This window comes from Manis pentadactyla, chromosome 7 (assembly GCF_030020395.1).
Source record: "Manis pentadactyla isolate mManPen7 chromosome 7, mManPen7.hap1, whole genome shotgun sequence".
Taxonomy (NCBI): domain Eukaryota; kingdom Metazoa; phylum Chordata; class Mammalia; order Pholidota; family Manidae; genus Manis; species Manis pentadactyla.
Window position 1 is genome coordinate 108,233,776 of NC_080025.1, and position 13,147 is coordinate 108,246,922.

General features: G+C 40.0%; 1 protein-coding gene across 1 annotated transcript in view; it reads right to left on the bottom strand.

The window, feature by feature from the left end:
* Nucleotides 1–13,147, bottom strand: part of AOAH (acyloxyacyl hydrolase) — a 185,005-nt gene that overhangs the window by 66,431 nt on the left and 105,427 nt on the right. The window contains exon 12 of the mRNA XM_036897455.2: nt 2,170–2,261. Coding sequence (XP_036753350.2) covers nt 2,170–2,261 — 92 coding nt within the window. The remainder of the gene's footprint in view (nt 1–2,169; nt 2,262–13,147) is intronic.

Consider the following 13,147-nt stretch of genomic DNA (forward strand, 5'->3'; position numbering starts at 1 on the left):
ATGTACCTTTGAAAGCAAAAGGTGCAGTTGGGAGAGAAGATGGTGGCTTCCCTTTCTTTCTTCATTATACACTCACCCCCTCTAAATTTAATATCTCTTTATGAGGGGATTAATTCTAATTGAAATTATGTGCATGCATTAAAAGATACATACAATCTGCTTAGCTTTGTAAATCTATATCCTTCAGTTGAGTCAACATGAGCAAATCTGTTCTCTTGACTCTTGGGCTTCAGAAAATTCAAAAAGTAATATCCCTTAAAACCATGTGCTTTGTTTTGTTTTTACAATGTGATTCAGAAAGCAATTGACTAAGTCAAAGGAAAAAAATCTCTGTGAGGTTGGTAGCTGCGGGGGTGACAATAGGAAGAGAGCTGTAACTGTAAATGGGAAAAAGAAAGTATTTTTTAAAGACTAAAAATAGTACTTCATGTTCAGATCACCTTCAAAAGCAATTAACGTAACAGGAAAATACTACTGATGTTAAAGAAGCCAAGACCCAGTAACATGTGAAGAAGGGTTGGGAACAATACGAAAGCCTCAAGAAGGAAGGACTTCTTATTTAAAGGCAATATCTAAAATTCCAGAGCCCCGTGACCTGGTGCGGTAGAGGAGAAGGAAGACTGTTGCTGGCAAGGGTTCTGATTCCCCAGACTGCTGGGAGTTTGAGATCCTTGGAAGGGATAACAGGCAGAGGATCAACATCTGAAGCAACTCATGCCATATTGCCACTGGGGGAGGGCTTTTTTGGTTCCTAGTCATTTCCTGATCCCATAGCTGTGCTCTGAAAAAAGGGGCAGTGGCTAAAGCGAGCCACCTGCCACAGGTAGGATGGCCACAGCACATAAAGGTTGCGAGCTGTGGGCTAGGAGGTTGCGAGCTGCTTGCTGACTGGATTACTCTCTGGTAGAGTATAACACAGATCCCACCACTTCTTACTGATGTGTGCTTGGTCAGGTTCCTTAACCTGCCTACTTACCCTTCAATTCCTCAACTGTGAAGGGCAGAAAATAACACCACCTACTTGCCAAAGAGATGAAGTGAGAAAATCTCTACAAAATATTCAGTGCAGTGCTTGGCATATAGTGATGCCTCTAGAAGCTTACTTCTTACTCTCCTTCCTGTTGATAACCATTAATATTATTACGTTAATGAGACGAACAAGCCTAATTTTTTACATGATTAAACATGAAAACTGATACCTGACCTTGAAAACATATCTCCTCTGCTTTCCCTATATTGACAGATGATTCCCACACAGATTTGAGTACGACTTCCTGAAGGTTGGTCATGTGTCCTAGTTTCTTCTCTACCTCTTTCATTGCTCCAACCTGCTAAATCCTTTAGGGTTTGGACCCTTGCCTAACACCCCAAAAGGAAGTGGCTGTTGATTACCTCCATGAATACTTTCTCCAGTGAACCCTGAAGCTCTAGGTTGAGAGTTGCCGTTGGGTACAGCTACCTCGTATTACCTTTATTTACACGTTTGTCTCATCTGTCCTCCTTGATTGTAATTGCAGAGATGGGACAAGCCTTATTTACCTTGAAAACATCTGTGCCTGATTAGGTAGCAAGTATTTTAAAAGTATTTTTAAAATGAATGACTAAAGATAATGATCAAATTAATTATTCATGCTCTGCAATGTCCTCCATTAAATTTTAAAAATGGCTGTTGAGACTATGAATGTCTGTTTCCAGACTGCAAGTCAACACCCAGTCACACACAGCTAACTGTGCTTGTGTGTCACCAAGACTCACCATGCATTGTCTCTATCTTCAAATCCAGACTACTATAGCCAGGATGATTCTAGGACCTTGAGACTTATCTATTAATTTTAGCCATTACCTTTATAAATATTAATTCCTGAGAGTAAATAATCGAGTGAACTTCTTTGTCCCTTGAGTCAGAAAATTTCATCAATGTATTTGAGTATTTTCCATCCAAGGTCATAGCAGGAATAGTCTTCCTTACCAGCACGGCTAAAATATAATTTGCATTACATCCTACTGCCTGGTGGACTCTATGTGAGTGGTGAGTTCATTGTATGTCACGCATGTTCTAGAAGCAGTTCCTAATAATTCTCATTTCAGCATCTTGGGAGCAAGCTTCATCTCCTGTTCTCTCCTTATAGAGATAGATTGAAATGTTTGAGGACAGGCAAACATACATACCCGCTAGAAGAGTCCAGAAATCCAGTAGCACCGGAGAGTTGGGGCCAGTTTAACTCATCAGTAAGAGCTGTTGGTAAGCTGAAGAAGGATTTCTGAAGGAAAAAATAAAGTAATTATCACAATAGTCATTTGTTTTCCACAGGTCATAAAATAATCCCTTGCTTGTTCTCTGTCTCTCTCTCTCTCTTTCTTAATCTCTGTCTTTAAGGAATTTTGGCATTTAAAGCATATGCCTCTGAAATTTAACTATCATCAGAAAATTCACAAAGATCAGCATCACTCACAAACGGGCTTCCATTCAGCTTCTGTGGAAGATGCAGAACGCGAGGCCGTCACACTCATCCCTCATTTGAAAGGGGTGCCTCGGTAAATGGGTAAACTTTCCATTCTTTTAAATTTGCTGAGATTTCCTTCATATTTTAGTTTAGATATTAAAGAAATCCATTTTCTGAAAAGTAATAATACCCAAGCCCCCAGCAAAAATGCCTTCCTCAAGTTCAAAGCTATGCCCTCAGATAATACAGTGGTGCCTCCTCACCTCCTGATACCCTTAAAAATCTAATTATGGTTCCTTTCCCCACAAAGGTACACATACACTCAGCCTCGCCTATGATTTCAAGGGGTTCACAGACCCCTTGCTGCTCTTGCACAGACTCCAGTTTAAGATCTAACACAGAGTACTATTAAAATTAGGATTCATTTGAGCCACACTTCTATGGTTTATACAAAATCACAGAAGAAAAAAATGTTGCCACCTGTGTCCCCTTATCGATCCTTTTAGAAATGTCCTCTGGGATAAACTATTCTCTGGTTTAATTTCTAGAGAAAGCTTATCTAGACTGAGGTGTTCAGTATAAGATTGCCAGATTTAGCAAATGAAAAACAAAGGATGCCCAGTTACATTTGAGTTTCAATAAACAAAATGTGGTATATATCTACAATAGAATACTATTCAGCCTTAAAAAAGGAAATTCTGCAACATACTATGACATGGACGAAACTTGAGGACATCATGCCAAGTGAAACAAGCCAGTTTCACAAGAAGATAAATACTGTATTATTCCACTTGTATGAGGTATTTAGGGTTGTCAAACTCATAGAAAGAAAACATAAAAAGGTGGTTGCCAGGGGCTGGGGGGAGGAGGAAATATGGAATTACTGTTTAATGGGTAGAGTTTCAGTTTTGCAAGATGAAAAAGTTCTGGAGATCAGTTGCACAATGATGTGCATACAACTTAACACTACTGAACTGTGCGTTTAAAAATGGTTGAGATGGTAAATTTTATGTTATTTGTATTTTGCCACAATAAAAAAATGAATATGTAAACATTGAATTTCTGGTAAACAAGGAATAATTTTTAGTATAAGTATATCCCCTACAATGTTTGAGATGTACTTACACTTAAAAATTATTCTTTACGTATCTGAAATTCGATGTCTTGTATTTTACCTGGGAATCCTAGTTTGGATAAAAACTCTGAAAGCCAATTTCCCTTTTTACCTTGGCCAATGGGAAACCTCAATGCCTGTCTACAAGAAGCAGTTTATCTCACATGCCTAACATTGTCTCCTCCATGTGCTTTTGTATTTCTCAACATTGAAAAATGATGCTGCCTTATGATGAATGTGAAAACCTTGAGTCTTCCTTCAATGTTATTTTATTTTATTTTATTTTATTTTTTTTAGATAATTATTTTTTATTGAAGGGTAGTTGATGCACAGTATTACATTACATTAGTTTCAAGTGTACAACACAGTGATAAAACACTTATATACATAATTCTAGGTTCCAGCTATCACCCTACCAAGCTGTTAAAATATCTTGACTATATTCCTTATGCTATACATTACATCCCGGTTACTTATTTATTTTACCATTGGAAGTCTGTCCTTTTTTTTTTTTTTTTTGTGAGGGCATCTCTCATATTTATTGATCAAATGGTTGTTAACGACAATAAAATTCTGTATAGGGGAGTCAATGCTCAATGCACAATCATTAATCCACCCCAAGCCTAATTTTCGTCAGTCTCCAATCTTCTGAGGCATAACAAACAAGTTCTTACATGGAGAACAAATTCTTACATAATGAATAAGTTACATAGTGAACAGTACAAGGGCAGTCATCACAGAAACTTTTGGTTTTGCTCATGCATTATGAACTATAAACAGTCAGTTCAAATATGAATACTCATTTGGTTTTTATATTTGATTTATATGTGGTCACCACATTTCTCTCTTTATTATTATTATTTTTAATAAAATGCTGAAGTGGTAGGTAGATACAAAATAAAGGTAGAAAACATAGTTTAGTGTTGTAAGAGAGCAAATGTAGATGATCAGGTGTGTGCCTATAGACTATGTGTTAATCCAAGCTAGACAAGGGCAATTAAACATCCATGTATGCAGAAGATTTCTCTCAGAACAGGGGGGGTGAGGTTCTAAGCCTCACCTCTGTTGATCCCCAATTTCTCACCTGATGACCCCCCTGCGACTGTGCCTGTCTTAGGTTGTTCCTCCCTTGAGGAATCTTACCCGTCTCTGGCTAACCAGTCATCTTCCGGGGCCATACAGGGAAATGTAGAGTTGGTAAGTGAGAGAGAAGCCTTATTGTTTGAAATGGTTAGCTTTTTATTTCTTTGCATATTTATGCCCTGTAGCTTCTATGCCCAGCATTTGTCTTGAGGTATCTTTACCACTTGGAAGAATTATGATACTCAGTAAATTTGATATGAGGCACGAATTCTATTTAAGGGTTGTAATTAGGAAGAAAGAAGAAAAGCTATAGAAGTAGCAGGCGGAAGAAAACATGGGAAGATTGATTATTTCTTTGACATATCTTCTTGTAGAGTAACTTCAGCATGTATAGGTTTTAAGCTACTACTTAAATTACGCACACACATTAACATAATAGGAGTATAGTTACATAACCAAAGCATATCTGTAATTACCAGCCATCTCCAGTGAAACCAAGAAAACCAGTTAGGCACCTTAGGCATTTGTGAAAACTTATCTATGATATGGTGGATATTGTCCAACTGAACTTGAACAGTCTGAGAGAAATCAGACAAATTAAAACAACCCATAAGGGAATGTTCACATCCCTTATGTTCTTTTAACAGTAAATAGTCTGTAGTTGTAAGATTTTGGAGCGCTACAATTTGCACTTCTCCTAATTCTTGATTGAGTTCCAACAGTATAGATCCAGTCAAATTTGTTGTTTTACTGTATGCACAGGCCAGCTTAGATATCTCCTTCCTCATTCCCATGGCAAGTCCAGGAACTGTTGGGATGAGTACATCTACAGCTGTAGCAGTGCGTGGATCTTTGTTGGGGTTTTTTGATGATCATCTTCTGGCATGAGTCTTCCAGAGAGTGCTGATGTTGCAAGTTCTTTTTCATATCGTATCTTAGTTCATTTTCAGGGTAGCCCAATTAGGCTTTGATCCTCTGTATAAACGCAAACAGACCCTCTGCCTACACTTTTATATGCCCTTTATACCCTTGTGTAGAACTCATTGGAGGTTACCACACAGGAACTGCCCTTTTTTTTTTTCTCTTGGTATCACTAATCTACATTTACATGACGAATATTATGTTTACTAGGCTCTCCCCTATACCAGGTCCCCCCTATAGACTCCTTTACAGTCACTGTCCATCAGCATAGCAAAATGTTGTAGAATCACTACTTGCCTTCTCTGTGTTGTACAGCCCTCCCTTTTCTCCTACCCCCCATGCATGTTAATCTTAATACCCCCCTATTTCTCCCCCCCTTATCCCTCCCTACCCACCCATCCTCCCCAGTCCCTTTCCCTTTGGTACCTGTTAGTCCATTCTTGAGTTCTGTGATTCCGGTACTGTTTTGTTCCTTCAGTTTTTCCTTTGTTCTTATATTCCACAGATAAGTGAAATCATTTGGTATTTCTCTTCCTCCGCTTGGCTTGTTTCACTGAGCATAATACCCTCCAGCTCCATCCATGTTGCTGCAAATGGTTGGATTCGCCCTTTTCTTATGGCTGAGTAGTATTCCATTGTGTATATGTACCACATCTTCTTTATCCATTCATCTATTGATGGACATTTAGGTTGCTTCCAATTCTTGGCTATTGTAAATAGTGCTGCGATAAACATAGGGGTGCACTGATCTTTCTCATACTTGATTGCTGCATTCTTAGGGTAAATTCCTAGGAGTGCAATTCCTGGGTCAAATGGTAAGTCTGTTTTGAGCATTTTGATGTACCTCCATACTGCTTTCCACAATGGTTGAACTAACTTACATTCCCACCAGCAGTGTAGGAGGGTTCCCCTTTCTCCACAGCCTCACCAACATTTGTTGTTGTTTGTCTTTTGGATGGCAGCCATCCTTACTGGTGTGAGGTGATACCTCATTGTAGTTTTAATTTGCATTTCTCTGATAATTAGCGATGTGGAGCATCTTTTCATGTGTCTGTTGGCCATCTGTATTTCTTTTTTGGAGAACTGTCTGTTCAGTTCCTCTGCCCATTTTTTAATTGGGTTATTTGTTTTTTGTTTATTGAGGCGTGTGAGCTCTTTATATATTCTGGACGTCAAGTCTTTATCGGATGTGTCATTTTCAAATATATTCTCTCATACTGTAGGGATTCTTTTTGTTCTATTGATGTTGTCTTTTGCTGTACAGAAGCTTTTCAGGTTAATATAGTCCCACTTGTTCATTTTTGCTGTTGTTTTCCTTGCCCGGGGAGATATGTTCAAGAAGAGGTCACTCATGTTTATGTCTAAGAGGTTTTGCCTATGTTTTCTTCCAAGAGTTTAATGGTTTCATGACATACATTCAGGTCTTTTATCCATTTGGAGTTTACTTTTGTATATGGGGTTAGACAATGGTCCAGTTTCATTCTCCTACATGTAGCTGTCCAGTTTTGCCAGCACCATCTGTTGAAGAGACTGTCATTTTGCCATTGTATGTCCATGGCACCTTTATCAAATATTAATTGACCATATATGTCTGGGTTAATGTCTGCATTCTCTAGTCTGTTCCATTGGTCTGTGGCTCTGCTCTTGTGCCAGTACCAAATTGTCTTGATTACTATGGCTTTATAGTAGAGCTTGAAGTTGGGGAGTGAGATCCCCCCTACTTTATTCTTCTTTCTCAGGATTGCTTTGGCTATTCGGGGTCTTTGGTGTTTCCATATGAATTTTTGAATTATTTGTTCCAGTTCATTGAAGAATGTTGCTGGTAGTTTCATAGGGATTGCATCAAATCTGTATATTGCTTTGGGCAGGATGGCCATTTTGACGATATTAATTCTTCCTAGCCATGAGCATGGGATGAGTTTCCATCTGTTAGTGTCCCCTTTAATTTCTCTTAAGAGTGACTTGTAGTTTTCAGAGTATAAGTCTTTCACTTCTTTGGTTAGGTTTATTCCTAGGTATTTTATTTTTTTTGATGCAATTGTGAATGGAGTTGTTTTCCTGATTTCTCTTTCTGTTGGTTCATTGTTGGTGTATAGGAAAGCCACAGATTTCTGTGTGTTGATTTTGTATCCTGCAACTTTGCTGTATTCCGATATCAGTTCTAGTAGTTTTGGGGTGGAGTCTTTAGGGTTTTTTATGTACAGTATCATGTCATCTGCAAATAGTGACAGTTTAACTTCTTCTTTACCAATCTGGATTCCTTGTATTTCTTTGTTTTGTCTGATTGCCATGGCTAGGACCTCCAGTACTATGTTAAATAACAGTGGAGAGAGTGGGCATCCCTGTCTAGTTCCCGATCTCAGAGGAAATGCTTTCAGCTTCTCGCTGTTCAATATAATGTTGGCTGTGGGTTTATCATAGATGGCCTTTATTATGTTGAGGTACTTGCCCTCTAGTCCCATTTTGCTGAGAGTTTTTATCATGAATGGATGTTGAACTTTCTCAAATGCTTTCTCAGCATCTATGGAGATGATCATGTGGTTTTTGTCTTTCTTTTTGTTGATGTGGTGGATGATGTTGATGGACTTTCGAATGTTGTACCATCCTTGCATCCCTGGGATGAATCCCACTTGGTCATGGTGTATGATCCTTTTGATGTAGTTTTGAATTCGGTTTGCTAATATTTTGTTGAGTATTTTTGCATCTACGTTCATCAGGGATATTGGTCTGTAGTTTTCTTTTTTGGTGGGGTCTTTGCCTGGTTTTGGTATTAGGGTGATGTTAGCTTCATAGAATGAGTTTGGGAGTATCCCCTCCTCCTCTATTTTTTGGAAAACTTTAAGGAGAATGGGTATTATGTCTTCCCTGTATGTCTGATAAAATTCTGAGGTAAATCCATCTGGCCCGGGGGTTTTGTTCTTTGGTAGTTTTTTGATTACCGCTTCAATTTCGTTCTGGTAATTGGTCTGTTTAGATTTTCTGTTTCTTCCTGGGTCAATCTTGGAAGGTTGTATTTTTCTAGGAAGTTGTCCATTTCTCCTAGGTTTCCCAGCTTGTTAGCGTATAGGTTTTCATAGTATTCTCTAATAATTCTTTGTATTTCTGTGGGGTCCGTCGTGATTTTTCCTTTCTCATTTCTGATACTGTTGATTTGTGTTGACTCTCTTTTCCTCTTAATAAGTCTGGCTAGAGGCTTATCTATTTTGTTTATTTTCTCGAAGAACCAGCTCTAGGTTTCATTAATTTTTGCTATTGTTTTATTCTTCTCAATTTTATTTATTTCTTCTCTGATCTTTATTATGTCCCTCCTTCTGCTGACGTTAGGCCTCATCTGTTCTTCTTTTTCCAATTTCGATAATTGTGACATTAGACCGTTGATTTGGGATTGCTCTTCCTTTTTTAAATATGCTTGGATTGCTATATACTTTCCTCTTAACACTGCTTTTGCTGTGTCCCACAGAAGTTGGGGCTTAGTGTTGTTGTTGTCATTTGTTTCCATATATTGCTGGATCTCCATTTTGATTTGGTCATTGATCCATTGATTATTTAGGAGCGTGTTGTTAAGCCTCCATGTGTTTGTGAGCCTCTTTGCTTTCTTTGTACAGTTTATTTCTAGTTTTATGCCTTTGTGGTCTGAAAAGTTGGTTGGTAGGATTTCAATCTTTTGGAATTTTCTGAGGCTCTTTTTGTGGCCTAGTATGTGGTCTATTCTGGAGAATGTTCCATGTGCACTTGAGAAGAATGTATATCCTGCTGCTTTTGGATGTAGTGCTCTATAGATGTCTATTAGGTCCATCTGCTCTACTGTGTTGTTCAGTGCTTCCGTGTCCTTACTTATTTTCTGCCCGGTGGATCTATCCTTTGGGGTGAGTGGTGTGTTGAAGTCTCCTAGAATGAATGCATTGCAATCTATTTCCCCCTTTAGTTCTGTTAGTATTTGTTTCACATATGCTGGTGCTCCTGTGTTGGGTGCATATATATTTAGAATGGTTATATCCTCTTGTTTGACTGAGACCTTTTTCATTATGTAGTGTCCTTCTTTATCTCTTGTTACTTTCTTTGTTTTGAAGTCTATTTTGTCTGATATTAGTACTGCAACCCCTGCTTTCTTCTCACTGTTGTTTGCTTGAAATATGTTTTTCCATCCCTTGACTTTTAGTCTGTACATGTCTTTGGGTTTGAGGTGAGTTTCTTGTAAGCAGCATATAGATGGGTCTTGCTTTTTTATCCATTCTGTTACTCTGTGTCTTTTGATTGGTGCATTCAACCCATTAACATTTAGGGTGACTATTGAAAGATATGTACTTATTGCCATTGCAGGCTTTAAATTCGTGGTTACCAAAGGTTCAAGGTTAGCCTCTTTAGTATCTTACTGCTTAACTTAGCTCACTTATTGAGCTGTTATATACACTGTCTGGAGATTCTTTTCTTCTCTCCCTTCTTATTCCTCCTCCTCCATTCTTCATATGTTGGGTGTTTTGTTCTGTGCTCTTTCTAGGAGTGCTCCCATCTGGAGCAGTCCCTGTAAGATGTCCTGTAGAGGTGGTTTGTGGGAAGCAAATTCCCTCAGCTTTTGTTTGTTTGGGAATTGTTTAATCCCACCATCATATCTGAATGATAGTCGTGCTGGATACAGTATCCTTGGTTCGAGGCCCTTCTGTTTCATTGTATTAAATATATCATGCCATTCTCTTCTGGCCTGTAGGGTTTCTGTCGAGAAATCTGACGTTAGCCTAATGGGTTTTCCTTTATAGGTGACCTTTTTCTCTCTAGCTGCCTTTAACACTTTTTCCTTGTCCTTGATCTTTGCCATTTTAATTATTATGTGTCTTGGTGTTGTCCTTCTTGGATCCTTTCTGTTGGGGGTTCTGTGTATTTCCGTGGTCTGTTCGATTATTTCCTCCCCCAGTTTGGGGAAGTTTTCAGCAATTATTTCATCTAAGATACTTTCCATCTCTTTTCCTCTCTCTTCTTCTTCTGGGACCCCTATAATACAGATATTGTTCCTTTTGGATTGGTCACACAGTTCTCTTAATATTGTTTCATTCCTGGAGATCCTTTTGTCTCTCTCTCTCTATGTCAGCTTCTATGCGTTCCTGTTCTCTGATTTCAATTCCATCAATGGCCTCTTGCATTCTATCCATTCTGCTTATAAACCCTTCCAGAGTTTGTTTCATTTCTGCGATCTCCTTTCTGGCATCTGTGATCTCCCTCCGGACTTCATCCCATTTCTCTTGCGTATTTCTCTGCATCTCTGTCAGCATGTTTATGATTCTTATTTTGAATTCTTTGTCAGGAAGACTGGTTAGGTCTGTCTCCTTCTCTGGTGTTGTCTCTGTGATCTTTGTCTGCCTGTAGCTTTGCCTTTTCATGGTGATAGGAATAGTTTGCAGAGCTGAGAAGAGTGACGGCTGGAAGGACTTCCTTTCTTGTTGGTTTGTGGCCCTCCTCTCCTGGGAGAACAGCGACCTCTAGTGGCTTGTGCTGGGCAGCTGTGCGCTGACAGGGTTTCTCCTTCCTGCCGGGCTGCTATGGAGTTAATCTCCGCTGTTGCTGTGGGCGTGGCCTGGCTCGGGCAGCTACTCCAAAATGGTGGAATCGCGTTGGAGCAGGAGCGGCTGGGAGGCTATTTATCTCCATGAGGGGCATCCCTGCTCCCTGCAGCCCAGGGGTTAGGGTGCCCAGAGATCCCCGGATTCCTTACCTCTGGATTAAGTGTCCCGCCCTGCCCCTTTAAGACTTCCAAAAAGCACCCGTCAAAACAAAACGACCACTAAAAAAAAAAAAAAAAAAAAAAAATATTTAATTAAAAAAAAAAAAGGTGGTCGCTGGTTTTTCTTTATTCTCCGGTGCCAGCCTCAGGCCTCTGCTCACCGGTCTTGCTGCCCTGTTTCCCTAGTATTGGGGTCCCTATCCCTTTAAGACTTCCAAAAAGCGCTCGCCAAAACAAAGCAGCAAAAAAGCAAAAAAAAAAAAAAAATGGTCACGCGCTTTTCTTATGTCCTCCAGCACCCGGCCTCCGGTGCCCGCTCACTGTTCTTGCTGCCCTGTTTTCCTAGTATCGAGCGCCCTGCACTCTGGCCCGGATGGCGGGGGCTGGGTGTTCGGCAGCCCTGGGCTCCGTCTCCCTCCCGCTCTGCCTGCTCTTCTCCCGCCGGGAGCTGGGGGGAGGGGCGCTCGGCTCCCGTGGGGCCGGGGCTCGTATCTTACCCCCTTCGCGAGGCGCTGGGTTCTCTCAGGTGCGGATGTGGTCTGGATATTGTCCTGTGTCCTCTGGTCTTTATTCTAGGAAGGGTCGTCTTTGTTACATTTTCATAGATATATGTTGTTTTGGGAGGAGATTTCCGCTGCTCTACTCACGCCGCCATCTTCCGCCCCTCTCCCAATGTTATTTTAAAATTAAAAATAAATTGAGAAGAATGTCTAAAGACAAACCACATCAATGCAACTATAGCATTGAATATGATTTTTCAAATGTCATACGGCCTCGTTCCCTGCTTGCTTCCTCACCCGTCATGATCGTCACCCTGTCTCCTAAACAGACTCTGAATCTGGAGGTTGTGAGGGAGGGAAAAGCCATACTTCTCTCTCATTAGTCACTTGAAAATATACCTTCTTGTTTTTGGTGACTATGAAGTAGTACATATTTGTTACAAAATTTGAGCATTTTGGTAATTTACACTGTAGAAATGAAAATAGCTGTCACCTCCCCTCAAGATAACTATTATGAGATAATCATTGCTAACACTTTGTATTATTTACACACACACACACACACACACACACACACACACACACCTACCATCTTTCTTTCAAATTAAAAAACTCAAAGCTCAAGTAATCTTCCTCATGTTCAGAGTGTTATAGTTCCTACTACCATACAGAGAATGAGAGTTCAAAATAAATAAAATAAAATTTATATTTTTCAGCTATGAACTGTTATGAGTGGAATTGTGTCCCCAAAGAGATATGTTAAAGGCCTAAGTTCTTGTCTAATTAGACAAGAATGTGACCTTATTTTTCTCTAAGTTCATTGCAGATGTAATTAGTTAGGATGAGGTTACACTGGAGTAGGATGCATCCCTAATGGGACTGGGTCCTTATAAGAAGAGGAGGAAGAGACACAGAAACAGACAAGGGGAAGGCCATGTGGTGATGGAGGAGGAAAGCAGAGTGATGCTTCTGCAAGCTGAAGAACACCAGGACCACCAGCGGCCACTGGAAGCTCAAAGAGAGCCATGGAACAGATTACCCCTCAGGTCTCTCAGAAGGAACCCTCCTTCTGACATCTTGGTCTCAGATTTCTAGCACCCAGAACTGTGGGATAACAAATGCCTGCTGTTTTAGACCACCCAGTCTGTGGTACTTTGAACTGCAGCAGTCCCAGGAGACCATGCTTGAATTGGACAATTAGCTTGTGGTTCTTATTATTCAGGGTCCAGGATATGAACCCTTCTGCTGTGTTGATGTGCTTCTCAAAATATGTCATGTAACAAACATGTTCACACAGAGCACTAATCCCATGGTGCTGTGCACTCTTTCCCATGGCTCTGTGAGCAGCCTCCTGCCCCTTCTTCAGTCACCT